Genomic DNA, 26,576 nt, shown 5'->3' on the forward strand with positions numbered 1-26,576 from the left:
ACTTATTAGTTTTCTCAGGATTCGAAAAAAATGAATCCCCATTTGAATTGCATTGCAGCCGAAAATACGTACCGATCCTCTTAAGAAACTCTGCTATTGAATAATATGGTCTTTCAGATAAATAGGCTTTAGTCATTTTACGGAACTTAAGGAAAGATGTTGCAGATTTAAGTTGTAGAGGGAGATGGTTGTATAGTTTTTTTGCAGAATATAATATAGATTTCTTTACTAACTCACTGGACGGGATCGGTAAATAGATGTCAAAAGTAGAATTTCTGGTGGAATAGTCATGTCTAGGTCTTTCTGGAAAAACATGTAGATGTTTACGAATTAAGCAAACAGTTTCTAAAATATATAAAGAAGGTAATGTTAGAATTCTGTGATCTTTGAAGTAGCTTCTGCAATGTGTTGTTCTTCTGAGGCCAAACAGATATCTGATTGCTCTTTTTTGCAATTTAAAAATAACATCGGATTGGGCAGCTGTACCAAAACCCCAAAAAGGCAGACCATATCGAAGATGGGACTCGAACAATGAAAAATATGTTATTTTGGAGGAGGCTAAATCCATTTCCTTAGAGACAGATCTTATTGCAAAGCAAGCTGAGGATAGTTTCTTGCTTAACACATCGATATGAAGGGACCATTTAAGGTTGCTATCTAAAAAAATACCAAGAAACTTTACAGAATCAACGATACTGATCTGGCTGTTATGAAGAGGTAAGGGTTGAAGAGTTCCTTTATAGGGTAATGCTACTGTTTTATCTACGTTAAAAGAGAGTAAATTAGAATCTGACCAGGATTTTATTGTGAGTAGATCAGAAGTTATAGTAGCATGAAGAGTTGCGATATTTGAGTTGCTCCAAGTGATACTGGTATCGTCAGCAAAAAGAAAAACTTTTCCATCGATTTTTAAACTAGTGATGTCATTAATAAAGATAAGGAAAAGTAGAGGACCCAATACTGAACCTTGCGGTACCCCACATACAACATTTTTGAGACTAGAGTCTGTATCATTTGCTCTAACCAGTTGTTTCCTATTTTCCAAGTAAGATTGAAACCAGTTCAAAGAAATACCTCGAATTCCATAGAAATCTAGTTTTTTTATCAAAATGTCGTGATTTACACAATCAAAAGCTTTGGCATAATCACAAAAAACAGTGGCAGTGTGGAGATTATTGTTTAATGCTTGATAAACCTCATGTAGTACAGAAAACATGGCATCGGTGGTACATTTATTATTTAAAAATCCAAACTGATTTTGTGATAAAATCTTGTTATCAACGAGAAAGGACATAAGTCGGGCTTTTAGGAGTCTTTCAATAATTTTGGAGAGTACCGGTAGTAATGCAATAGGTCTATAATTGCAGGCAATAGATTTTTCACCACCCTTATGAAGAGGAATAATGATGGCCGTCTTTAGGCACTCTGGAAATTTACCTTTCTCAAAAGAATCATTTATTAGAGAGATGAGGACTCCCAACACATTGTCTGGGAGATTTGAGAAAATTTTTATGGATAGTCCATCGGTACTACAGGAAGATTTGCTTTTGATACTATTGATTGTTTGGATCAGTTCAGATTTACCAACCGGTCTTATAAAGAATGAATTCGAAACCTTTCCTGAATTAGGGAGATAGGAAATGGGATCTTGTTGTGACACAATAGTTGATGTTATATTTTTACTCACATTAACAAAATATTCATTTAGATTTTCTGGGTCTGGAAGGGAAAATGTTTGAGCTGTGTGAGTTTTATTTCGAAGATCGTTTATTATGGACCAAGTTTCTTTTGCAACACTTTTGGAGCTTCTGAGACGATTTTGATAATACAATTTTTTAGCCGATTTTATAAGTTTTAAATAGATTGCCCTGTACTTGGTGATATATTCAGTAACAGAGACGTTGGTAGTAAATTTCTTGATATAAAGTAGTGAACGCATGTTTTTGGCTGATATGCGGACACCTTTGGTAGTCCAGGGTTTGCGTTGTTTTTGCTTAATTGTGATTAAAGGAAATGCTTTATTGAAGATACAGACCAGCTTATTCAAAAAATCACTGAAATTATAATCGACGTCCATGGAAGGAAAGTGCCACTCAGAGGTTAAGCATAAATTTTGGAATTTACGAAAGTTCCGACCGGAAAAAATCCTGCCTAAACGTCGAGTTTTCGAGGAGGACTTGCTAAAGATGTTAAACTTCGTATAAACCGCTTCATGATCAGATAGTCCCGCATTAACAGTTGTAGCGCAGACATCAAGGGGTGAGAAATCTGAGACAATATAATCAATTATGGTAGATGAAGTTTTTGTAATCCTTGTAGGAGAATCAATGTGCATTGATAGACCATATGATTCAAATATGTTGACCAGGGATATTTGTGTAGCACAAGCAGCAGCATAATTAATGTTGAAGTCCCCGCATAAAATTTTTCTGCTTTATGGGGCAGGTCATCTAACAAATTAAGCAGGTTCTGAAAAAATAGTTCCACGGAAGAGTCAGGTGATCTATAAATGCAAATAATATAAAGATTAAGGTTCTTACTGTAAACTAAGGAAAACTCAAAGAATGCTTCACTTAATAGAAAGTCATATTTTGTTACCAGAGAAAAATCATTATTTGTAGAAAGAATTAGGGTGCCTCCATGAGCTGAACTTGGACGGTCATACCTAGCAATAGTGGAATATTTTTCTACAAAAAAGGCTCGTTGACTTCAAGCCAGTGCTCAGTAACCGCAACTATCTTTGGAAACCCTAATTCCTCTAGAAACAGAAATAATTCATCAGTTTTATATCTTATAGAACGAATATTAATCAGAACCATGCTAAAGTTGTTATCACTAAAATAATTTGAGGATTCTAGTCCCTCAGAACACGTCGTGATGTTTAAAAATTTCGTCTTGGAGAGGCAGCGGAATAGTAGTTTCGGTGGCATTCCCTTGATTTTTGCAGGTGAATAATTCTTTCCGAAGTTAGAAAAGACCTAAAAGCAGCAAGGTCAGCGTCTACCTCATCTGCACCAATTCCATAAGCATCATTAAAATCTAGAAGAATTTTTCGTAGATCTTCACTCTTTGTAGGAAGTCCTTCGGAAGCCAGAAACAATTTAACACTTGTGTTGGTATACCCATCATAAAATACTGATGCAGGTTGGTCGTGTAAATAAGCAAGATGAAGTTTAATGGCCTTTAAGATATCCGGTTCCCTTAATCTGACTAAAAGATATCGACTATTAGAGTTATTGGTTAATCTAACTCTTGGTGGGGTCAATGGATCGAGATTAGTCGATGGTTCTATAGTATCTTTCTTAATGAAATTAATATGGGTATGGAACGGATTCTTAGTTTTGCAAATTTCGATGGCCTGTTTGTCTGTTTGTGCTCTGAACTTCATCTTTGTTGTTGCATAAACTGCTATTTGAATTTTCCAGGCTAATAGGACTTCTGATATTCTTCGGATTCTTATGTGACTCAGATGAAAGCGTTGGTTCGGAATATGAAGATTCGATAGACCATTTAATGTTTACACCAGGTGGCCAAATGCCCTTATTAAATAATAGGTTAATAGATGTTCTAGATTTTATACCTATTTTGAAAGAAGAACCAGTTGTTGTGTCGGCATCTTTAAGGAGGGCATAACATCTTATATATTCCTTGATACCTAGCTTCTCTTTAATATAGTGAACCACTTGTATAGGGGTGTATATTGGGCTCAAGTTACTAATAACTACAAAGTGACACTTATCTTCTGTAATTTTTGACTTTTGCTCTGCATTTGCTTCGAAATGTTGAGGCTCTTCAGTCTGGGTACTTGAGGTGGCATAACATGTATTTTTCTTCAATACCTCTTTTTTCGTTGGTATGGTAGATAGACTTTTGGTAAGATTGCTCATTTGATTCGATATTTCATTGATGTTTGAAGAGAGCCTATCTAATCCCAACTTAATATCAGTTGAATTTGATTCTTGGATTTCAACCTTAATAGTCTCATCTGAACCCCCGAAAAAAACTGACGATATATTAAAAATATCATGTTCCATCTGCCTAACAGATTTTAAAACCTTTTCAGGATTCAGCAGGTTATTTAGTTTATGGATCTCATCAATTTTTTTCGTAAGATAGTCCAGTTTGTCGTCATTTTTGGTCAACAAATCGTAAGTCTCAATGAAAACAGGCAAATTATCAGTAAGTTTCTTAGTAACTTGAGTTAAAGCTTCAAAGTTCTCTAGTGGTATTTGATTTTTTGATAAGTTGGTTATTTTTTCGTTTAAATATCTTAAGCTAGGCGAGTCACATACCGTACAAAAGAATCTTAGATGGGGAAATTTTTGTTGCAATAGGGCTTTAGTGGTGGACTTATTTAATTTTGTGCATCGCATACAGAAATTTCTGCGGCAATCTCCATCGCACCGCAATCGATTATATTTATCTGAATCCGCAAACTTTTCAAGGCAGTTGTCACAGTTGTAAAACATGGTTTCAAGGTTAGATATGCAATAAACTGGATCGAATGAAAATAAACAAAAAAAATTGAACACTTACACTAGTTTCACAAGACTCCAAAACAAAACAATAACAAAACAAAACATTTAAACAATGAGCAGCTGGCCGATGCAAATCAAAACAAAACGCAACCGACTGACTCCGCGGCCAAAGACTGACTACGTCAGTCTACTGACTACTTTTAATTTCAGTATTTTATAAATGCTAGAATAGTCCACAGGTTGATGCGAACTTTGAGAATAAAACATAGTTTGATTCGTACACCCGGTATACAGTGACAGTTTACCCCTCTAGCAACAATATTATTACAGCGATATTGTTAATGAATAAGGCTATAACATGAATGTGTGAATGAAGTTAACTTTGTATGTAAATTAATTGCAAAATAAAATACACTTGCTATAAAATTTCAAACTCTAATATAAAATTAGTTATGAAAACAACTGTTTGTGTAATATAAATAACTTCTAAATACAAAAACATGTGTCTTTACTTAATAACAGGTGGTAGCGGGTTTGTCTTTAGTTTCAAGCGTGGAAGACAATGATGCTAGATTAAACGTATGTTTTATCTCGCCAGGTATTAATGACGCATGGGTAAATAACTATGGACTCAACTGTAAGCGAAAGTAGTATAAGTAGAACTATTAAAAAAATCTAACTTTATTTATCACAATTAAGTATATCCTTATAAAAATAAGCTGCAAAGGTATCTCTTACTTTAAAAACGGCAACAGATGAACGTAGATTAGTGGATCTTATTGGAGTGAGTGCTTTTGATAAATTTGATATGGTGATTTGCGATTCGATTGAAACTGGCCCTTGTTGTTTAATACTTACATAATTATGTAAACAACAAGCTGCTTTGACAATGTGCATAATATTATCGACGTTAGTCTCAATGGGTCTGTTAAAAATTCGCCACTTTTCTGTTAAGTTATTGAAAGTAGTTTGAACAACACTGCGCGCTTGCCAAATTCGGTCATTGAAATGCATTTTACATTTGTCATTGAAAGTTGCAGCTCTTGGGTAAGGACGCATTAAAAATCGCTGTATCACAAAACCTTCGTTGCCTATTAGGACGTGAGGTACACACTCTTCCATTCCCGGAAGAGGCTTAGACGGCAATAACAGCTTTTTACTCAAAATATCGCGATAGAGTACAGATTTCTCGAATATTCTAGTATCATATAAATCACCATAGTCACCTACGTCCACTATTATAAATTTGTTAAATGGATCTATGATTGTGAATAAAACGATGGAATCTGGATTTTCATACTCAATGCTCCTATTTTTACTATTAGGGGGGCATTTAATTGCAATATGTTTTCCATCTATACATCCTAAGCAATTAGGAAAGTTCCAGTTCTCCCTATAGCCAATTTCTGACTGCCTCCATGTATCATCAGTTGGTGTAGGCATATATTTGGGATATAAATTAGTCCAAATTGCTCGGCTCACATTTTTTACAATGCATCCCACTGTACTCCGACCGACACGAAAAGAATCGGCAATTATCCGGTAAGAATCACCAGTAGTCAGGTACCTGAAACAAATTTTCCTTAAATCAAATTTATCAGTATCATTACTACCGGTGTTACCTTAGCCATAAATTCCATCCATAAATTTTTTTTTCATATTTTCACAAAAATTTGGTATAAATTTATCAAAAATGAATAAAACAGATAATATTGACAAGAAAAATGTTATATATGTTACATATGTTTGGAAAAAAAAATTTAAGCCGGCGATGTATTGACGGTGAGTAGATAATGCCACTCAAATTCAAAAATCCTTTATGGATGGTACGTTAGTCAACTTTTTTTCTCAGTTTTTTGTTAAATTCTCAAAGTAAATATAATAAAGCATAACATATAAAAAAATCGTGATGGAGGTATTTTCCAAAACAAGCGAAAAAAATTCTGAAACTTAGATGTATTGCGGGCTATTCGGTAATACGTCTCACATTCAAAAATCCTTTATGGATGGTACGTTAGTCAACTTTTTTTCTCAGTTTCTTGTTAAATTCTCAAAGTAAATATAATAAAGCATAACATATAAAAAAATCGTGATGGAGGTATTTTTCAAAACAAGCGAAAAAAATTCTGAAACTTATATGTATTGCGGGCTATTCGTTAATACGTCTCAAATTCAAAAATCCTTTATGGATGGTACGTTAGTCAACTTTTTTTCTCAGTTTCTTGTTAAATTCTCAAAGTAAATATAATAAAGCATAACATATAAAAAAATCGTGATGGAGGTATTTTTCAAAACAAGCGAAAAAAATTCTGGTATTGCGCGCTATTCATTAATACGTCTCAAATTCAAAAATCCTTTATGGATGGTACGTTAGTCAACTTTTTTTCTCAGTTTTTTGTTAAATTCTCAAAGTAAATATAATAAAGCATAACATATAAAAAAATCGTGATGGAGGTATTTTCCAAAACAAGAGAAAAAAATTCTGAAACTTAGATGTATTGCGGGTTATTCGGTAATACGTCTCAAATTCAAAAATCCTTTATGGATGGTACGTTAGTCAACTTTTTTTCTCAGTTTCTTGTTAAATTCTCAAAGTAAATATAATAAAGCATAACATATAAAAAAATCGTGATGGAGGTATTTTCCAAAACTAGCGAAAAAAATTCTGAAACTTAGATGTATTGCGCGGTATTCGTTAATACGTCTCAAATTCAAAAATCCTTTATGGATGGTACGTTAGTCAACATTTTTTCTCAGTTTTTTGTTAAATTCTCAAAGTAAATATAATAAAGCATAACATATAAAAAAAACGTGATGGAGGTATTTTCCAAAATAAGAGAAAAAAATTCTGAAACTTATATGTATTGCGGGCTATTCGGTAATACGTCTCACATTCAAAAATCCTTTATGGATGGTACGTTAGTCAACTTTTTTTCTCAGTTTCTTGTTAAATTCTCAAAGTAAATATAATAAAGCATAACATATAAAAAAATCGTGATGGAGGTATTTTTCAAAACAAGCGAAAAAAATTCTGAAACTTAGATGTATTGCGCGCTATTCATTAATACGTCTCAAATTCAAAAATCCTTTATGGATGGTACGTTAGTCAACTTTTTTTCTCAGTTTTTTGTTAAATTCTCAAAGTAAATATAATAAAGCATAACATATAAAAAAATCGTGATGGAGGTATTTTCCAAAACTAGCGAAAAAAATTCTGAAACTTAGATGTATTGCGCGGTATTCGTTAATACGTCTCAAATTCAAAAATCCTTTATGGATGGTACGTTAGTCAACTTTTTTTCTCAGTTTTTTGTTAAATTCTCAAAGTAAATATAATAAAGCATAACATATAAAAAAAAACGTGATGGAGTTATTTTCCAAAACAAGAGAAAAAAATTCTGAAACTTATATGTATTGCGGGCTATTCGGTAATACGTCTAACATTCAAAAATCCTTTATTGATGGTACGTTAGTCAACTTTTTTTCTCAGTTTCTTGTTAAATTCTCGAAGTAAATATAATAAAGCATAACATATAAAAAAATCGTGATGGAGGTATTTTTCAAAACAAGCGAAAAAAATTCTGAAACTTAGATGTATTGCGCGCTATTCATTAATACGTCTGAAATTCAAAAATCCTTTATGGATGGTACGTTAGTCAACTTTTTTTCTCAGTTTTTTGTTAAATTCTCAAAGTAAATATAATAAAGCATAACATATAAAAAAAATCGTGATGGAGGTATTTTCCAAAACAAGAGAAAAAAATTCTGAAACTTAGATGTATTGCGGGCTATTCGGTAATACGTCTCAAATTCAAAAATCCTTTATGGATGGATCGTTGGTCAACTTTTTTTCTCAGTTTTTTGTTAAATTCTCAAAGTAAATATAATAAAGCATAACATATAAAAAAATCGTGACGGAGGTATTTTCCAAAACTAGCGAAAAAAATTCTGAAACTTAGATGTATTGCGCGGTATTCGTTAATACGTCTCAAATTCAAAAATCCTATATGGATGGTACGTTAGTCAACTTTTTTTCTCAGTTTTTTGTTAAATTCTCAAAGTAAATATAATAAAGCATAACATATAAAAAAAACGTGATGGAGGTATTTTCCAAAACAAGAGAAAAAAATTCTGAAACTTATATGTATTGCGGGCTATTCGGTAATACGTCTCACATTCAAAAATCCTTTATGGATGGTACGTTAGTCAACTTTTTTTCTCAGTTTCTTGTTAAATTCTCAAGGTAAATATAATAAAGCATAACATATAAAAAAATCGTGATGGAGGTATTTTTCAAAACAAGCGAAAAAAATTCTGAAACTTAGATGTATTGCGCGCTATTCATTAATACGTCTGAAATTCAAAAATCCTTTATGGATGGTACGTTAGTCAACTTTTTTTCTCAGTTTTTTGTTAAATTCTCAAAGTAAATATAATAAAGCATAACATATAAAAAAATCGTGATGGAGGTATTTTCCAAAACAAGAGAAAAAAATTCTGAAACTTAGATGTATTGCGGGCTATTCGGTAATACGTCTCAAATTCAAAAATCCTTTATGGATGGATCGTTAGTCAACTTTTTTTCTCAGTTTTTTATTAAATTCTCAAAGTAAATATAATAAAGCATAACATATAAAAAAATCGTGATGGAGGTATTTTCCAAAACTAGCGAAAAAAATTCTGAAACTTAGATGTATTGCGCGGTATTCGTTAATACGTCTCAAATTCAAAAATCCTTTATGGATGGTACGTTAGTCAACTTTTTTTCTCAGTTTTTTGTTAAATTCTCAAAGTAAATATAATAAAGCATAACATATAAAAAAATCGTGATGGAGGTATTTTCCAAAACTAGCGAAAAAAATTCTGAAACTTAGATGTATTGCGCGGTATTCGTTAATACGTCTCAAATTCAAAAATCCTATATGGATGGTACGTTAGTCAACTTTTTTTCTCAGTTTTTTGTTAAATTCTCAAAGTAAATATAATAAAGCATAACATATAAAAAAATCGTGATGGAGGTATTTTCCAAAACAAGAGAAAAAAATTCTGAAACTTAGATGTATTGCGGGTTATTCGGTAATACGTCTCAAATTCAAAAATCCTTTATGGATGGTACGTTAGTCAACTTTTTTTCTCAGTTTCTTGTTAAATTCTCAAAGTAAATATAATAAAGCATAACATATAAAAAAATCGTGATGGAGGTATTTTCCAAAACTAGCGAAAAAAATTCTGAAACTTAGATGTATTGCGCGGTATTCGTTAATACGTCTCAAATTCAAAAATCCTTTATGGATGGTACGTTAGTCAACTTTTTTTCTCAGTTTTTTGTTAAATTCTCAAAGTAAATATAATAAAGCATAACATATAAAAAAAACGTAATGGAGGTATTTTCCAAAACAAGAGAAAAAAATTCTGAAACTTATATGTATTGCGGGGTATTCGGTAATACGTCTCACATTCAAAAATCCTTTATGGATGGTACGTTAGTCAACTTTTTTTCTCAGTTTTTTGTTAAATTCTCAAAGTAAATATAACAAAGCATAACATATAAAAAAAACGTGATGGAGGTATTTCCCAAAACAAGAGAAAAAAATTCTGAAACTTAGATGTATTGCGGGTTATTCGGTAATAGGTCTCAAATTCAAAAATCCTTTATGGATGGTACGTTAGTCAACTTTTTTTCTCAGTTTCTTGTTAAATTCTCAAAGTAAATATAATAAAGCATAACATATAAAAAAATCGTGATGGAGGTATTTTCCAAAACTAGCGAAAAAAATTCTGAAACTTAGATGTATTGCGCGCTATTCATTAATACGTCTCAAATTCAAAAATCCTTTATGGATGGTACGTTAGTCAACTTTTTTTCTCAGTTTTTTGTTAAATTCTCAAAGTAAATACAATAAAGCATAACATATAAAAAAAACGTAATGGAGGTATTTTCCAAAACAAGAGAAAAAAATTCTGAAACTTATATGTATTGCGGGCTATTCGGTAATACGTCTCACATTCAAAAATCCTTTATGGATGGTACGTTAGTCAACTTTTTTTTCTCAGTTTCTTGTTAAATTCTCGAAGTAAATATAATAAAGCATAACATATAAAAAAATCGTGATGGAGGTATTTTTCAAAACAAGCGAAAAAAATTCTGAAACTTAGATGTATTGTGGGCTATTCGGTAATACGTCTCAAATTCAAAAATCCTTTATGGATGGATCGTTAGTCAACTTTTTTTCTCAGTTTTTTGTTAAATTCTCAAAGTAAATATAATAAAGCATAACATATAAAAAAATCGTGATGGAGGTATTTTCCAAAACTAGCGAAAAAAATTCTGAAACTTAGATGTATTGCGCGGTATTCGTTAATACGTCTCAAATTCAAAAATCCTTTATGGATGGTACGTTAGTCAACTTTTTTTCTCAGTTTTTTGTTAAATTCTCAAAGTAAATATAATAAAGCATAACATATAAAAAAATCGTGATGGAGGTATTTTCCAAAACTAGCGAAAAAAATTCTGAAACTTAGATGTATTGCGCGGTATTCGTTAATACGTCTCAAATTCAAAAATCCTATATGGATGGTACGTTAGTCAACTTTTTTTCTCAGTTTTTTGTTAAATTCTCAAAGTAAATATAATAAAGCATAACATATAAAAAAATCGTGATGGAGGTATTTTCCAAAACAAGAGAAAAAAATTCTGAAACTTAGATGTATTGCGGGTTATTCGGTAATACGTCTCAAATTCAAAAATCCTTTATGGATGGTACGTTAGTCAACTTTTTTTCTCAGTTTCTTGTTAAATTCTCAAAGTAAATATAATAAAGCATAACATATAAAAAAATCGTGATGGAGGTATTTTCCAAAACTAGCGAAAAAAATTCTGAAACTTAGATGTATTGCGCGGTATTCGTTAATACGTCTCAAATTCAAAAATCCTTTATGGATGGTACGTTAGTCAACTTTTTTTCTCAGTTTTTTGTTAAATTCTCAAAGTAAATATAATAAAGCATAACATATAAAAAAAACGTAATGGAGGTATTTTCCAAAACAAGAGAAAAAAATTCTGAAACTTATATGTATTGCGGGGTATTCGGTAATACGTCTCACATTCAAAAATCCTTTATGGATGGTACGTTAGTCAACTTTTTTTCTCAGTTTTTTGTTAAATTCTCAAAGTAAATATAACAAAGCATAACATATAAAAAAAACGTGATGGAGGTATTTCCCAAAACAAGAGAAAAAAATTCTGAAACTTAGATGTATTGAGGGTTATTCGGTAATAGGTCTCAAATTCAAAAATCCTTTATGGATGGTACGTTAGTCAACTTTTTTTCTCAGTTTCTTGTTAAATTCTCAAAGTAAATATAATAAAGCATAACATATAAAAAAATCGTGATGGAGGTATTTTCCAAAACTAGCGAAAAAAATTCTGAAACTTAGATGTATTGCGCGCTATTCATTAATACGTCTCAAATTCAAAAATCCTTTATGGATGGTACGTTAGTCAACTTTTTTTCTCAGTTTTTTGTTAAATTCTCAAAGTAAATACAATAAAGCATAACATATAAAAAAAACGTAATGGAGGTATTTTCCAAAACAAGAGAAAAAAATTCTGAAACTTATATGTATTGCGGGCTATTCGGTAATACGTCTCACATTCAAAAATCCTTTATGGATGGTACGTTAGTCAACTTTTTTTTCTCAGTTTCTTGTTAAATTCTCGAAGTAAATATAATAAAGCATAACATATAAAAAAATCGTGATGGAGGTATTTTTCAAAACAAGCGAAAAAAATTCTGAAACTTAGATGTATTGCGCGCTATTCATTAATACGTCTGAAATTCAAAAATCCTTTATGGATGGTACGTTAGTCAACTTTTTTTCTCAGTTTCTTGTTAAATTCTCAAAGTAAATATAATGAAGCATAACATATAAAAAAATCGTGATGGAGGTATTTTCCAAAACTAGCGAAAAAAATTCTGAAACTTAGATGTATTGCGCGCTATTCATTAATACGTCTCAAATTCAAAAATCCTTTATGGATGGTACGTTAGTCAACTTTTTTTCTCAGTTTTTTGTTAAATTCTCAAAGTAAATATAATAAAGCATAACATATAAAAAAAAACGTAATGGAGGTATTTTCCAAAACAAGAGAAAAAAATTCTGAAACTTATATGTATTGCGGGCTATTCGGTAATACGTCTCACATTCAAAAATCCTTTATGGATGGTACGTTAGTCAACTTTTTTTCTCAGTTTTTTGTTAAATTCTCAAAGTAAATATAATAAAGCATAACATATAAAAAAATCGTGATGGAGGTATTTTCCAAAACAAGAGAAAAAAATTCTGAAACTTAGATGTATTGCGGGCTATTCGGTAATACGTCTCAAATTCAAAAATCCTTTATGGATGGATCGTTAGTCAACTTTTTTTCTCAGTTTTTTGTTAAATTCTCAAAGTAAATATAATAAAGCATAACATATAAAAAAATCGTGATGGAGGTATTTTCCAAAACAAGAGAAAAAAATTCTGAAACTTAGATGTATTGCGGGCTATTCGGGAATACGTCTCAAATTAAAAAATGCTTTGGGGATGGTACGTTAGTTAACATTTTTTTTTTTTAATTTTTAGTTAAATTCTGGAAGTACATATAATAAAATTTCTGGAAGTACGTGTAATAAAGCATGAGATATAAAATATCGTGATCAAGGTATATTCGAAAGCGAGGGAAAAATTTTTAAACGGCGTGTAGGTAATGCGTCTCATTTTCAAAAATTTCTTATGTGTGTGGGCTGTTGTTTGTGTGATCAGGGACTTCGTCAATTAGCCGAATTTGTATTAGAAAAATTGAAATTATTTTTTTTTAATTTTGAGTTATTATAGAAGAATAAGTAGGAGTACCAAATAATTCTTAACAATTGTTTTATAGACAGATCTAATATTCTTATATTTTGTGTAAATTTTTGGAAAATACCATTCTTGAGGGATTAAGATAATATGATTTTATTACCTGGGATTGTGGTCATTAGTAACGACTAGTTTTTCATTTATAGTTATTTTAGTAGGGTTTTACCACTGAAAGTGAATATTAATTAGCCCTAATTATCGGGTAAGAGTTGTTTAGAGATTATGATAACGAGTTCTTTGTCTAGTTTTCAACGTGACTTTTGTAGAATGTCCTTTCAGAAAAATCAGTTAACTTTCTAGTTAATGGCTTTTATTCTTCAATAACTTATATATATATATATATATATATATATATATATATATATATATATATATATATATTGGCAAAAGAAAATAGGTTTCAGTTGATTGAAGTCCGTCAAGTGCGACAGTCAAAATAAGTGTTTAATGCTAAAAAGTGTAAAGTGTGTTTTTCTGTCTTCTAGTTTTTGGTAAGTATTTGTTAATATTTTAATTTTTATTCTTAAATTTTTATTAGTAATTTTGTTTTTTTTTTGCAACTTACCCAACTATATTAATCGTTCTCTTTATCATTTTAATATTTTACTTTTTTTATTTGTAGTATTTACTTTTCAAAATGGCAGAATTAGTAGATAAATTGTGTAAATTCTTGAACTCACAGGAGTTAACTCTTGTCCAAATTAGACGGCTAAAACACGGTGATAAAATAATTGCGGATGCATGTCTAAAATTGTTTAATAATAAATCAAGTTTGTCTCGTAATAATTTGCTGAAAATAATTAAACGTAATTCTCATAACTTTTCCCAAGTTTTTCTTCACTATACAAATGATACAAATAATTTGAATTGTTCACCAACAGACAACAAATTTTATAATAATATTGATATAAATAACGTGCCAAATTCAACTGTTTTTATTCAAAATGTGGAATATTCGGATAAACCTGAATCATTAAAAGAAACATTTGAAAACGTAAGTTTTGACATTAATACTGAAATGCCTGATAGTTCAGATCAAAACCTGCTAGAAACTTTATCGGAAACAAATACAACTATGGACGTTACGCCCGAACAACTTAATATTGACCCCGAAATAAAAAAATGTTATGAAATACAACCGGAGTTAAACGTGTTACCAAAACATTCGCGAAATAACTTTCCAATAAAACTAAAATTCCACAATAAATTAGTGATTCGCGAGGGTGAGTTCTCCCTTAGTGTTGACGAATTAAAATTAATTTATAACGCAAAAGAAAATAAATTCCGTGCTTGTAATTATCCTTTTATTATACGCGAACATTTCCAAAAAGCAAATACTACTTGCATACTTTGTATTAAACAATGTAATTATAATAAGAAAATGGTTGTTATATATGGGTACTGCCGTCATGATAATTGTAAAAGTTTTAAATTACAATGTAGCATTAAAGATGGGCTACACTGTGAAGTGTATAGTAACAGCTTAAACTATTTCCATGAAAGGGAGTTAACGCAACAGGTCAGAGGAGTAGAGAGAGTATTGTTGGGTCAGCGATTACGTTGTGATTTAGCGCGTAATGTACGGGATGAAGACATTGAAAGGTGTCATAAAGTAGCTATGGTCACTAAAAATTTAAAGCGTATTAAGAGCGAATGTGTATATCGCAGAATAAAGTCTGAAAGTGAGGCTTTTCGTGATAGATCCAACGACGATTTAAAGGACATGGTGGAGATGAGGACCGATAATAAAAATTATATTTATAGGGTATCTAGTCCATTTATTGTGACTATTTTTAGTAAAGAGCAGTTGCATTTACTTAACTTTGCGAAATGTAAAACCGGTGAGTTACCGGATGTTCATATTGATGCAACAGGGAGCGTAGTCCGAAAACCATGTCCTGCATCTAATAGGATTTTGTATTACACTGGTGTTATTCAGGTACAAATGGAAAGGGTGGTTCCAGTCTTTGAAATGGTAGCTGAAAAGCATGACACTGTTACCATATTAAATTGGTTACAGGAATTTAAATACTTTTGTGTGAGGAATAATCTAAGGTGGCCTGTATTTAGAACAGCGACAACGGATTTCAGTTTAGCTGTTATAAATTCCATTTGTGAGGCTTGGAATTTAATGACTTTGCAACGGTACTGCACTCTGTTTTTTGAATCTAGGTATTCTAATAAAATAGTGGATAGGTTAGTCGTGTTAAAATTGTGTTGTGCCCATTTGATGAAAATATTCGTTAGATGTGTGGATAAGTATTTTTGTTCGCAAGACAAGAACGTAAGGTCTTTTCTGAAGGAGGTTTTAGCGTCGCTGTTTGATATTTCTGACTTTGGATCTGTTGACGAAGTTATCATATCGATGTTTCAGTTATTGCTATTAAAACATGAAAGCACTGAGAGTAATGAAATGAGGACAAATTTATTAAAAGTAACATTAATCAATACTGATATAAACACAATAATTATTGATGATACGGAAGAAATGACAACAATTCCCGAATTTCATTTAACAGCTAAGCACACAGCTTTTTACAAAAATAACGATTTCTTTAAACATTTCGAACATATTTTAAAACATTCCATATTTGAAAAATGTGAACTTATTAACGAAAGTAATAAACGTAAAAATATTCCGTTAAATCCTATGTATAATCAAGATTTCGTATATTATTTTTTAAAACATTTTGTTCCCTACATTCCGCTCTGGACGGGAATTTGTAATTACAAACGAAGCAGTAATGCACCGGTAGAAAATTTTTTCGGTTTGCTTAAAAACAATATATTAAACAATAAATTACACAGAAAATGCTCGCGCTTTATTAGAACTGTAAGAAAATATGTTATTAACAGATATAGAGAACAAAAGTATAGCATAAAAAAAACGGGCTGCGCCACAAGAGTTAATAAAAAACAACCGCGTAATACAATAAAGATAAACGAAGAAAAATGGTGCAAACGGATAAAAAGAAATAATACATATTTTAAAAAACAAACCTTAAAAAAATATTTTAAGACTGAGTACGAAGGTTCAACTATTAAAAAACATACTACAACCGAGTATTCTAATCCAACTTTCAAAAATAAATTTGAAAACGGTCTTCAAAACAAAATTGAATTTTACAATTCAATAAATTTAAATAAATACTTTGTAATTGCGAAATACAATTATATTTTAGGAGATCTAACATTATACAGGGTGTCCCGAAAAGATTGGTCATAAATTATACCACAGATTCTGGGGCCAAAAATAAGTTGATTGAACCTCACTTACCTATATGCAATAGTGCACATAAAAAAAGTTACAGCCCTTTGAAGTTACAAAATGAAAATCGATTTTTTTTCATATATCGAAAACTCTCAAAGATTTTTTATTGAAAATGGACATGTGGCATTTATATGGCAGCGTCATCTTAAAAAAAAATTTAAGTAAAATTTGTGCACCCCATAAAAATTTTATGGGGGTTTTGTTCCCTTAAACCCCCCCAAACTTTTGTGTACGTTTCAATTAAATTATTATTGTGGCACCATTAGGTAAACACATTATTTTTAAAACTTTTTTGCTTCTTAGTACTTTTTCTTTAAGCCAGTGTTTATCGAGATATTTTGAATATTTGTCGAATCCACCACATATTTGTATATGGTTAAGTACGATTATAGAGACCTGTTAATAATCTGAAAATTTATTTATAATTTACATTTTTAGGTATATTTTGAAAAAGAAGCTACATCTCGATAAAAGGTGACTTATGAACAAAAGACTAAGAGGCAAAAGTTTTAAAAATACTGTGTTTAACTAATGGTACCACAATAATACTTTAATTGGAACGTACACAATCATTTGGGGGGTTTAAAGGAACAAACCCCCCATACAATTTTTACGTAAATATATTGAAAAAGAAGCCGCATCTCAATAAAAACTGACTTATCGAAAAAATACTAGGAGGCAAAAAAGTTTTAAAAACGTCGTGTTTAACTAATGGTACCACAATAATGAATTAATTGGAACGTACAAAAAAGTTTGGGGGGGTTTAAGGGAACAAAATCCCCATAAATTTTTTATTAGGTGGACAAATTTCACTAAAATTTTGTTTCAAGATGTTCCTGCAATAAGAGTGATACATGTCCATTTTCAATAAAAAATATCTAATAGTTTTCGATATATTGAAAAAAATCGATTTTCATTTTGTAACTTCAAAGGGCTATAACTTTTTTTATGAGCACATTTGTACTAAGGTAAGTTAGGTTAAATCGAACTATTTTTGACCCCAGAATGTGTGGTATAATTTATGACCATTCTTTTCGGGACACCCTGTATAACGAAGGTTTTGAAACGTTAAATCCCATAAAATGGTTAAGTGACTCTGTAATAGACGCTGCTATTCTTAGCACAACAAATATAAAAAATTCAAAGGATGATTTATATATTTATGCAAGTTTAGGATATTGTATATTAAGCCATAGTAATAACAACGTAACCGAAAATTTCATTGTGAATAAAACAAATATTTCAAATTATAACAAAATTTTAATTCCCGTTAACCATAATCAAAACCATTGGATCTTGTGTGAAATAGACTTTATACATTATCAGTTTAATTTATACGATTCATCTAGACTTGTAAACAAAACTCAAGCTGTCCGTTATAGAAATTTGTTTTCCTCTTACTTTTTAGACCGAGTTCATTTGTTTAAAGTAGATACTTTGAAATGTAATATGCAAAATTTGAATGTTAATGTGCTAAGTCCCATTATTCAGAAAGACCAGCACAATTGTGGTGTTTGCGTAATTTATGTCAGCCAATGTATTATTGATAATAAATTAATCAACGATAAAATAAACTTGGATAAATTCAGAATAGATTTACAACGAGCAATTCTACAGGGTTCATTGCCCATGCAACATCGCTGTTTAGTTTGCGGTTGCGATATTATGTTCTCCCCTACATCTTCCAAGTCATTTCAATGTGTAACATGTGACAGGTTTATACACGACAACTGTGCGGATAACACATATTATGTAGTAGCTAAAAGCCAGTGCTTTTTATGTAAAGGTAGTAGTATATGTACTACAAAATATAAAAACTAAAAACGTGGCTCTGGTCGATCCTATAAGATTGAATTAATATTAAGAGGGAAGAATATTATATTTTATTGTTCCGTATCTGTAAACTCGTCTGAACAAGACTCTAAATTGGGTTTAATTACGATCGGGTTGATAGGCGGCAAAGTTCGATATTCGTTTTCTTCTTTTATTACATGACCTACGCTATTTTTCCGGACTTGTAAATATTTTGGATTAGTAAATATTTTCCGTATATTTTCAATGACCATGTTACTTAAGGATAGCGCACTATTAGTTTTTTTAATTTTTTGTTTTAAACAACCCCACACACACTCGATCGGGTTGAAAATACAGTAATAAGGAGGTAGGCGAAGTACCGTGCGACCTTCATCTTTCGCCATTTTATCAACCACGTAATTTATAAGTTTTTATAATTTCCAACAATCTTGTTTTTATCGTCATTTTTTGAGGAATTGGTATACTTTTATGTGTCATAAATGCTATTATATCCGATTTTTTGGTATTTGAATTCGGTATTTTATTCATTTGACGCGAATGATACGACGCATTATCTAAAACAATAACATGGTCATAACGTGGTCATTGAAAATATACGGAAAGTATTTACTAATCCAAAATATTTACAAGTCTGGAAAAATAGCGTAGGTCATGTAATAAAAGAAGAAAATGAATATCGAACATTGCCGTCTATCAACCCGATCGTAATTGAACCCAATTTAGAGTCTTCTTCAGACGAGTGTACAGATACGGAACAATAAAATATAATATTCTGCCCTCTTAATATTAATTCAATCTTATAGGATCGAAAGCGTTTGATTTTCATTTTTTCCCAAAAAACCCAAAAAGGGAGGAGTCCGGGCACCGACTTCTATTGAACTTGGGGTCTGGACTCTTACCACCCAAAAAAACCCCAGAAAAAACCACAAAAACCCCAGGTAGCCGAGGCGCCGGTTCTCCGGGGCCTCGCCTACCTACCCAAAAAAAACCACGGTGAAAAATCCAACAAAACGGAGGAGTAACGTCTCCAGTCGGGTAACCGGTCGGAGTCTTTACTCCAACACCAAAAAAACCAAAAAACCAAAAAAACCGGAAGGGCCTAGTCACCGACTAGAACACTACTTGGGGATTAGGCTCTCCCACCCAAAAAAAAATATAAAAAACAAAAATAATGTTTTCTCTTTCAGGTTATTTTTTTCAGGTCGACAAAATTGCGCGTCGGAGCGAGTAGATGAAAGTGTGAATGTATGTACTGTTTGAATGACAGGCCGGTTAAGGTTCTTTGGATTGGATTCGTAACACCTGAACAAAGAACTTTGGCGACGAGGCCGGCACACAACTGACGACAACCCCCTCAGGGAAGTCCGAAGCACACACAGACGGTTTGCGTCACCTCTTACTTGGCAGAATGCACGCCAAACTTTCCAACAGCCCCTTCAGGGAAGTAAGGTAGTAATCAAATCAAGACATGAGGCCTCTGAGCGAATGGCTCAGGGGGGTGGTGGTTCGAAACTCTTTGCTCTCCAAGTGCACAGGCCGGCCTGGGCATTGCAGATCCAGGGGATTCGATATGGGCTCATTTTGCGCGAGCGCGCGCGCGCGTGTGTGTGTGTGTGTGTGTGTGTGTGTGTGTGTGCGTGTGCGTGTGCGTTTGCGTGTGCGTGTGCGTGTGCGTGTGTGTGTGTGTGTGTGTGTGTGTGTGTGTGTGTGTGTGTGTGTGTGTGTGTGTGTGTGTGTGTGTGTATGTGATTTTTATTTTTATTATCATTGTTGGTGAAGTCTATATCTTAATTTGCTTTTTTGGAATTTTTTATTTTTTTTTTCGGGTTACATAAGGCTGATATAAAGTCGTTATAAAGACTTTGGAAAATGCCTTTTAATACATCCTTTGACGTCGGGTTTATTGCCTCAATACTTCTAAGTTTCAGAATTTTTTTCGCTTGTTTTGGAAAATACCTCCATCACGATTTTTGTATATGTTATGCTTTATTATATTTACTTTGAGAATTTAACAAAAAACTGAGAAAAAAAGTTGACTAACGTACCATCCATAAAGGATTTTTGAATTTGAGACGTATTAACGAATACCGCGCAATACATCTAAGTTTCAGAATTTTTTTCGCTAGTTTTAGAAAATACCTCCATCACGATTTTTTTATATGTTATGCTTTATTATATTTACTTTGAGAATTTAACAAGAAACTGAGAAAAAAAGTTGACTAACGTACCATCCATAAAGGATTTTTGAATGTGAGACGTATTACCGAATAGCCCGCAATACATATAAGTTTCAGAATTTTTTTCGCTTGTTTTGAAAAATACCTCCATCACGATTTTTTTATATGTTATGCTTTATTATATTTACTTTGAGAATTTAACAAGAAACTGAGAAAAAAAGTTGACTAACGTACCATCCATAAAGGATTTTTGAATGTGAGACGTATTACCGAATAGCCCGCAATACATATAAGTTTCAGAATTTTTTTCGATTGTTTTGAAACATACCTCCATCACGATTTTTTTATATGTTATGCTTTATTATATTTACTTTGAGAATTTAACAAAAAACTGAGAAAAAAAGTTGACTAACGTACCATCCATAAAGGATTTTTGAATTTGAGACGTATTAATGAATAGCGCGCAATACATCTAAGTTTCAGAATTTTTTTCGCTTGTTTTGAAAAATACCTCCATCACGATTTTTTTATATGTTATGCTTTATTATATTTACTTTGAGAATTTAACAAAAAACTGAGAAAAAATGTTGACTAACGTACCATCCATAAAGGATTTTTGAATTTGAGACGTATTAATGAATAGCGCGCAATACATCTAAGTTTCAGAATTTTTTTCGCTAGTTTTGGAAAATACCTCCATCACGATTTTTTTATATGTTATGCTTTATTATATTTACTTTGACAATTTAACAAAAAACTGAGAAAAAATGTTGACTAACGATCCATCCATAAAGGATTTTTGAATTTGAGACGTATTACCGAATAGCCCGCAATACATCTAAGTTTCAGAATTTTTTTCTCTTGTTTTGGAAAATACCTCCATCACGATTTTTTTATATGTTATGCTTTATTATATTTACTTTGAGAATTTAACAAAAAACTGAGAAAAAAAGTTGACTAACGATCCATCCATAAAGGATTTTTGAATTTGAGACGTATTACCGAATAGCCCGCAATACATCTAAGTTTCAGAATTTTTTTCTCTTGTTTTGGAAAATACCTCCATCACGATTTTTTTATATGTTATGCTTTATTATATTTACTTTGAGAATTTAACAAAAAACTGAGAAAAAAAGTTGACTAACGTACCATCCATAAAGGATTTTTGAATTTCAGACGTATTAATGAATAGCGCGCAATACATCTAAGTTTCAGAATTTTTTTCGCTTATTTTGGAAAATACCTCCATCACGATTTTTTTATATGTTATGCTTTATTATATTTACTTTGAGAATTTAACAAAAAACTGAGAAAAAAAGTTGACTAACGTACCATCCATAAAGGATTTTTGAATTTGAGACGTATTAACGAATACCGCGCAATACATCTAAGTTTCAGAATTTTTTTCGCTTGTTTTGAAAAATACCTCCATCACGATTTTTTTTATATGTTATGCTTTATTATATTTTCTTTGAGAATTTAACAAGAAACTGAGAAAAAAAGTTGACTAACGTACCATCCATAAAGGATTTTTGAATTTGAGTGGCATTATCTACTCACCGTCAATACATTGCCGGTTTAAATTTTTTTTCCAAACATATGTAACATATATAACATTTTTCTTGTCAATATTATCTGTTTTATTCATTTTTGATAAATTTATACCAAATTTTTGTGAAAATATGAAAAAAAAATTTATGGATGGAATTTATGGCTAAGGTAACACCGGTATCATTACTCTGGGCTAATTAGCAAAATTCATGGAAAAGTTATTTACCAGCAATTTTATTGTTGGAATAGAATTATAAGATCCTATATTAAGGTGATACAGTAGCGATCAACAGGTAGCAAAAAGGCGTTCCAAGATTGCGGCTGTAATTTTGAATATTTTTCGAGATATTTGGCACACGTATTCGTAATATAATAAAGAATGGCGGTACAGAGCCCAATTTGAAAAATATATTAATATGTGGAAATTACTCTGTAATTAAATACAATTATAAAAAAACGAGCCTGTACCGCCATTAAGAAGAACAAAAAAATACACTTTCTTCAAATAAACTTTTTTATCCGATGCCTTGATTTGGTGTCATTTTGGAACTACTAACATTTTTTATTTCATTAATAGTTCCAAAATGACACAAAATCTAGGCATCGGATAAAAAAGTTTATTTGAAGAAAGTGTATTTTTTTGTTCTTCTTAATGGCGGTACAGGCTCGTTTTTTTTAATATTGTATTTAATTACAGAGTAATTTCCACATATTAATATATTTTTCAAATTTTGCTCTGTACCGCCATTCTTTATTATATTACGAATACGTGTGCCAAATGTCTCGAAAGAATATTCAAAATTACAGCCGCAATCTTGGAACGCGTTTTCGCTACCTGTTGATTGCTACTGTTTCCTCTTAATAATATAGGTATGCAAAGTCCGCAGATAGTGTGCTACTTTTTTTATAAACAAAATGGCGCCGAAAAATCGTGTATTTTTCAATTATTGCTCTATAACTCCGAAGATTTTAACTTTACAACAAAAACACCCAAATAAAAATTCACCGCAATTAAATTCTGCATAGTGATATGCTTTTCCCGATTTGTTCCGACGAAAATTTTCCTCGGAAAATGCGCGTTTTCCCAACAAAAAGTCTAATTTTCTAATAAAGTTTAAGGTAAGTAATTATTAATCAATAATTAAATAACTTAGTGACATCAAAGCTTTCTTGGTATATATTGTAATTCCAAAAGCCGGTGAAAATTAAACGAATATTTTAGCAAAAATTCAATTGTTAATTAACAATTTACGATCGCAATAATAACCAAAATAATCATGATACATTGATCAAACTTATAAAGATAAGAGAGATTTTGCACCTCTTATTTTGCAATTCCGTTATGGTTATCGTTATACTACGTCTGCGCAGTAGCGAATATATGATCCGTTATCGTTATTAAACATAAGGGATTCCGTAATTTACGGAGGTTTAAAGTAGTGGTTATCGTTATCGTTATAGTAATGGTTAAATTGTTTTGTTGCCAGAATGTAAAAAAATCAGTAAAATTACATTTACATAGATTCTAATTTTGATGACCTATAAATGAAAATATCAAAAACTGTTCAAGTATATGCTTAAAATTACAATAACGTTGTGAAGTGAGGTTATGTTTAAATAACGATAACGATGACACGAAAAACTTACTTGACAGGCTGCAAAAACTCTGCTTTTTAACGTTGCCGTAATCGTTATGCTTAATAAAGTTAACCATAGCGGAGCCAAAATCAGCGGTTATTTTAAGAGGTGCAAAATCTCTCTATTATAATGAGATGCTTATTCAATATTTTATCGACAAAATATAAATTTTTCGTTTTTTGCATAATCTTTAAATTTTGAAAAAAAATAGTTATAATACGCTGGTCTAATTAGTAAAGTACAAAGAAAGGTTATTTACCAGCAATTTTATTGCTGGAATCGAATATTATGATCCTATATTATATTAATAATATAGGTATGCAAAGTCCGCAGATAGTGTGCTACTTTTTTATTAACAAAATGGCGCCCCCAAATAGTGTTTTTTTCAATTATTGGTCTACAATTTTAACATTACACCAAAGTTTAAGATTTTAACTTTACACCAAAAATACTCAAATAAAAATTCACCCCAATTTAATTCTACATAGAGGCAGGTTTTTCCCGATTTGCTCCGACGAAAATTTTCCTCGGAAAATGTGGGTTTTCCCAACAAAATCTCGAATTTTCACATAAATTTTTTGGGCAAGTAATTATTTATCAATAATTAAATAACTTGGTAAAATAAAAGCTTTCTTGGTATAGATTATAACTGCAGAAGCCGGTGAAAATTAAACGAATATTTTAGCAACAATTCAATTGTTAATGAACAATTTACAGTCGCAATAACAACCAAAATAATCATGAGACATTGATCAAACTTAGAAAGATTATAAAGATGTGATGCCTATTTAATATTTTGTCGACAAAACATAAATTTTTCATTTTTTTGCATAATCTTTAAATGTTAAAAAAAATAGTTATAAACAAATTAACATTTCTCAGAAATTGTTTATAATATTCTAATTTTAAAAAATACTTAAAATGCGTATTCTAAATGTCTTGAAAATGAATGCTTTAAAAAATTTTTCCAACCATTGGCAAAAGAGTTATGAAACAGCAAAGTAAATATACGATTTCTCCGTTGTTTATAATTTGTTTTAATTGTTTTAAAGCTTAAAAGTGAGTCTCTGGTACAATCTAATTACTCACAAAGAATATCAAATATTAGTTCAATGGTTATATTTTAATCAACGATTAAAAATACTTTTTTTGTAATTTTTAGCGCGAAAGTAGGCTTGATACAGAGCCGGAGCTAAAATGTTCACTCAAAGCGACTGACACGCAGCATACATAATACTATAATTTTATTTATTAAGTGTACGTCGCGCGGCGGTCGTCGCTTCGAGTGAAAAATTTTAGCTACAGTACTGTATTAGTCTACTTTCGCGCGTGTAAATTACAAAAAATATATTTATATTCTTTAATTAAAATATATCCATTAAACTAATAATCGATATTTTTTGTAAATAATTAGTTTGTACTTTAAACTCACTTTTACGCTTTGAAAGAAATAAAAAAAAAAGTATAAACATCTTAGTAATCGTATGTTTACTTTGCTGTTTCATAACTTTTATGCAAATGGTTGCAAAAAAGTTTTAAAGCATTCATTTTCAAGACATTTGAAATACGCATTTTAACTATTTTTAAAATTAGAATATAATAAAAACTTTCTGAGAAACAACGTTAATTTGTTTATAACTATTTTTTTTTAACATTTAAAGATTATGCAAAAAAAAATAAAAAATTTATATTTTGTCGACAAAATGTTAAATAGGCATCTCATCTTTATAAGATTTTAAAGTTTGATCAGTGTATAATAATTATTTTGCTTATTATTGCGACCGTAAATTATTAATTAACAATTGAATTGTTGCTAAAATATTCGTTCAATTTTCACCAGCTTCTGGAACTATAATCTAAACCAAGAAGGCTTTTAAGTCACCAAATTATTTAATTATTGGTAAATGATTACTTATCTAAAACTTTATTTGAAAATTAATGATTTTGTTGAGAAAACCTGCATTTTCCGAGGAAAATTTTCGTCGGAGCAGATCGGGAAAAACATATCTCTATGCAGAATTTAATTGCGGTGAATTTTTATTTGAGTGTTTTTGTTGTGAAGTTAAAATCTTCGGAGTTATAGAGCAATAATTGAAAAAAACACGATTTTCGGGCGCCATTTTTATAAAAAAGTAGCACACTATCTGCGGACTTTGCTTACCTATATTATTAATATACAGGGTGTTTCATTATTAATTGTCCATTAATATAGAAACTGGAGAAACCTTAGCATAAAATACGAAGATTTAACCTAAAACACCTAAATAAAATGTGCTTCCTTACTGACTTACAGGGTGTTTTATCTAAAAATTTAAAAACTATTTTTGCTCAGCATTTTAAAACTATTCGGCGTATCGTTTTCATACTTAGCAGAAAGTGCGACTACTAGATGACCTACTAAATTACGATAAACAAACGTTTCTAGCTACTACCAGAGGCGCACGACAGGTGATGGTGAAAGGTTGACCCTTTTCAAATTCTACTCCACTGGAGGAATTACTATTCTAGTGCCATTTTTAGATTCTCCAATAGTTTTTACGTAAATAATATACTCTTCATTGGTAACGATAAAGTCAATGGCACAGTTATTTTGATTAATATGATTCATATGATTAAAATTTAAAAATTATTTCTACCCAGTACTTTAAAACTATTTGGCGTATCTTTATCATACTTGACAGAAAGTGTAGGTACTGTACACCCTACTAAATTAAGATAAATAAACTTTTCTAGCTACTACTA

At 31.0% G+C, this 26,576-nt stretch overlaps 1 protein-coding gene across 1 annotated transcript in view; it reads right to left on the reverse strand.

Annotated features, from left to right (window-relative positions):
- Nucleotides 1–5,141: 5,141 nt before the first annotated feature.
- LOC126879571 (uncharacterized) overlaps nucleotides 5,142–26,576 on the reverse strand; it is a 32,870-nt gene continuing 11,435 nt past the window's right edge. Inside the window, exon 2 of the mRNA XM_050642740.1 lies at nucleotides 5,142–6,045. Coding sequence (XP_050498697.1) covers nucleotides 5,160–6,045 — 886 coding nt within the window. The 3' untranslated portion in view covers nucleotides 5,142–5,159. The remainder of the gene's footprint in view (nucleotides 6,046–26,576) is intronic.

Source organism: Diabrotica virgifera, chromosome 2 (assembly GCF_917563875.1).
Source record: "Diabrotica virgifera virgifera chromosome 2, PGI_DIABVI_V3a".
Classification (NCBI taxonomy): Eukaryota; Metazoa; Arthropoda; class Insecta; order Coleoptera; family Chrysomelidae; genus Diabrotica; species Diabrotica virgifera.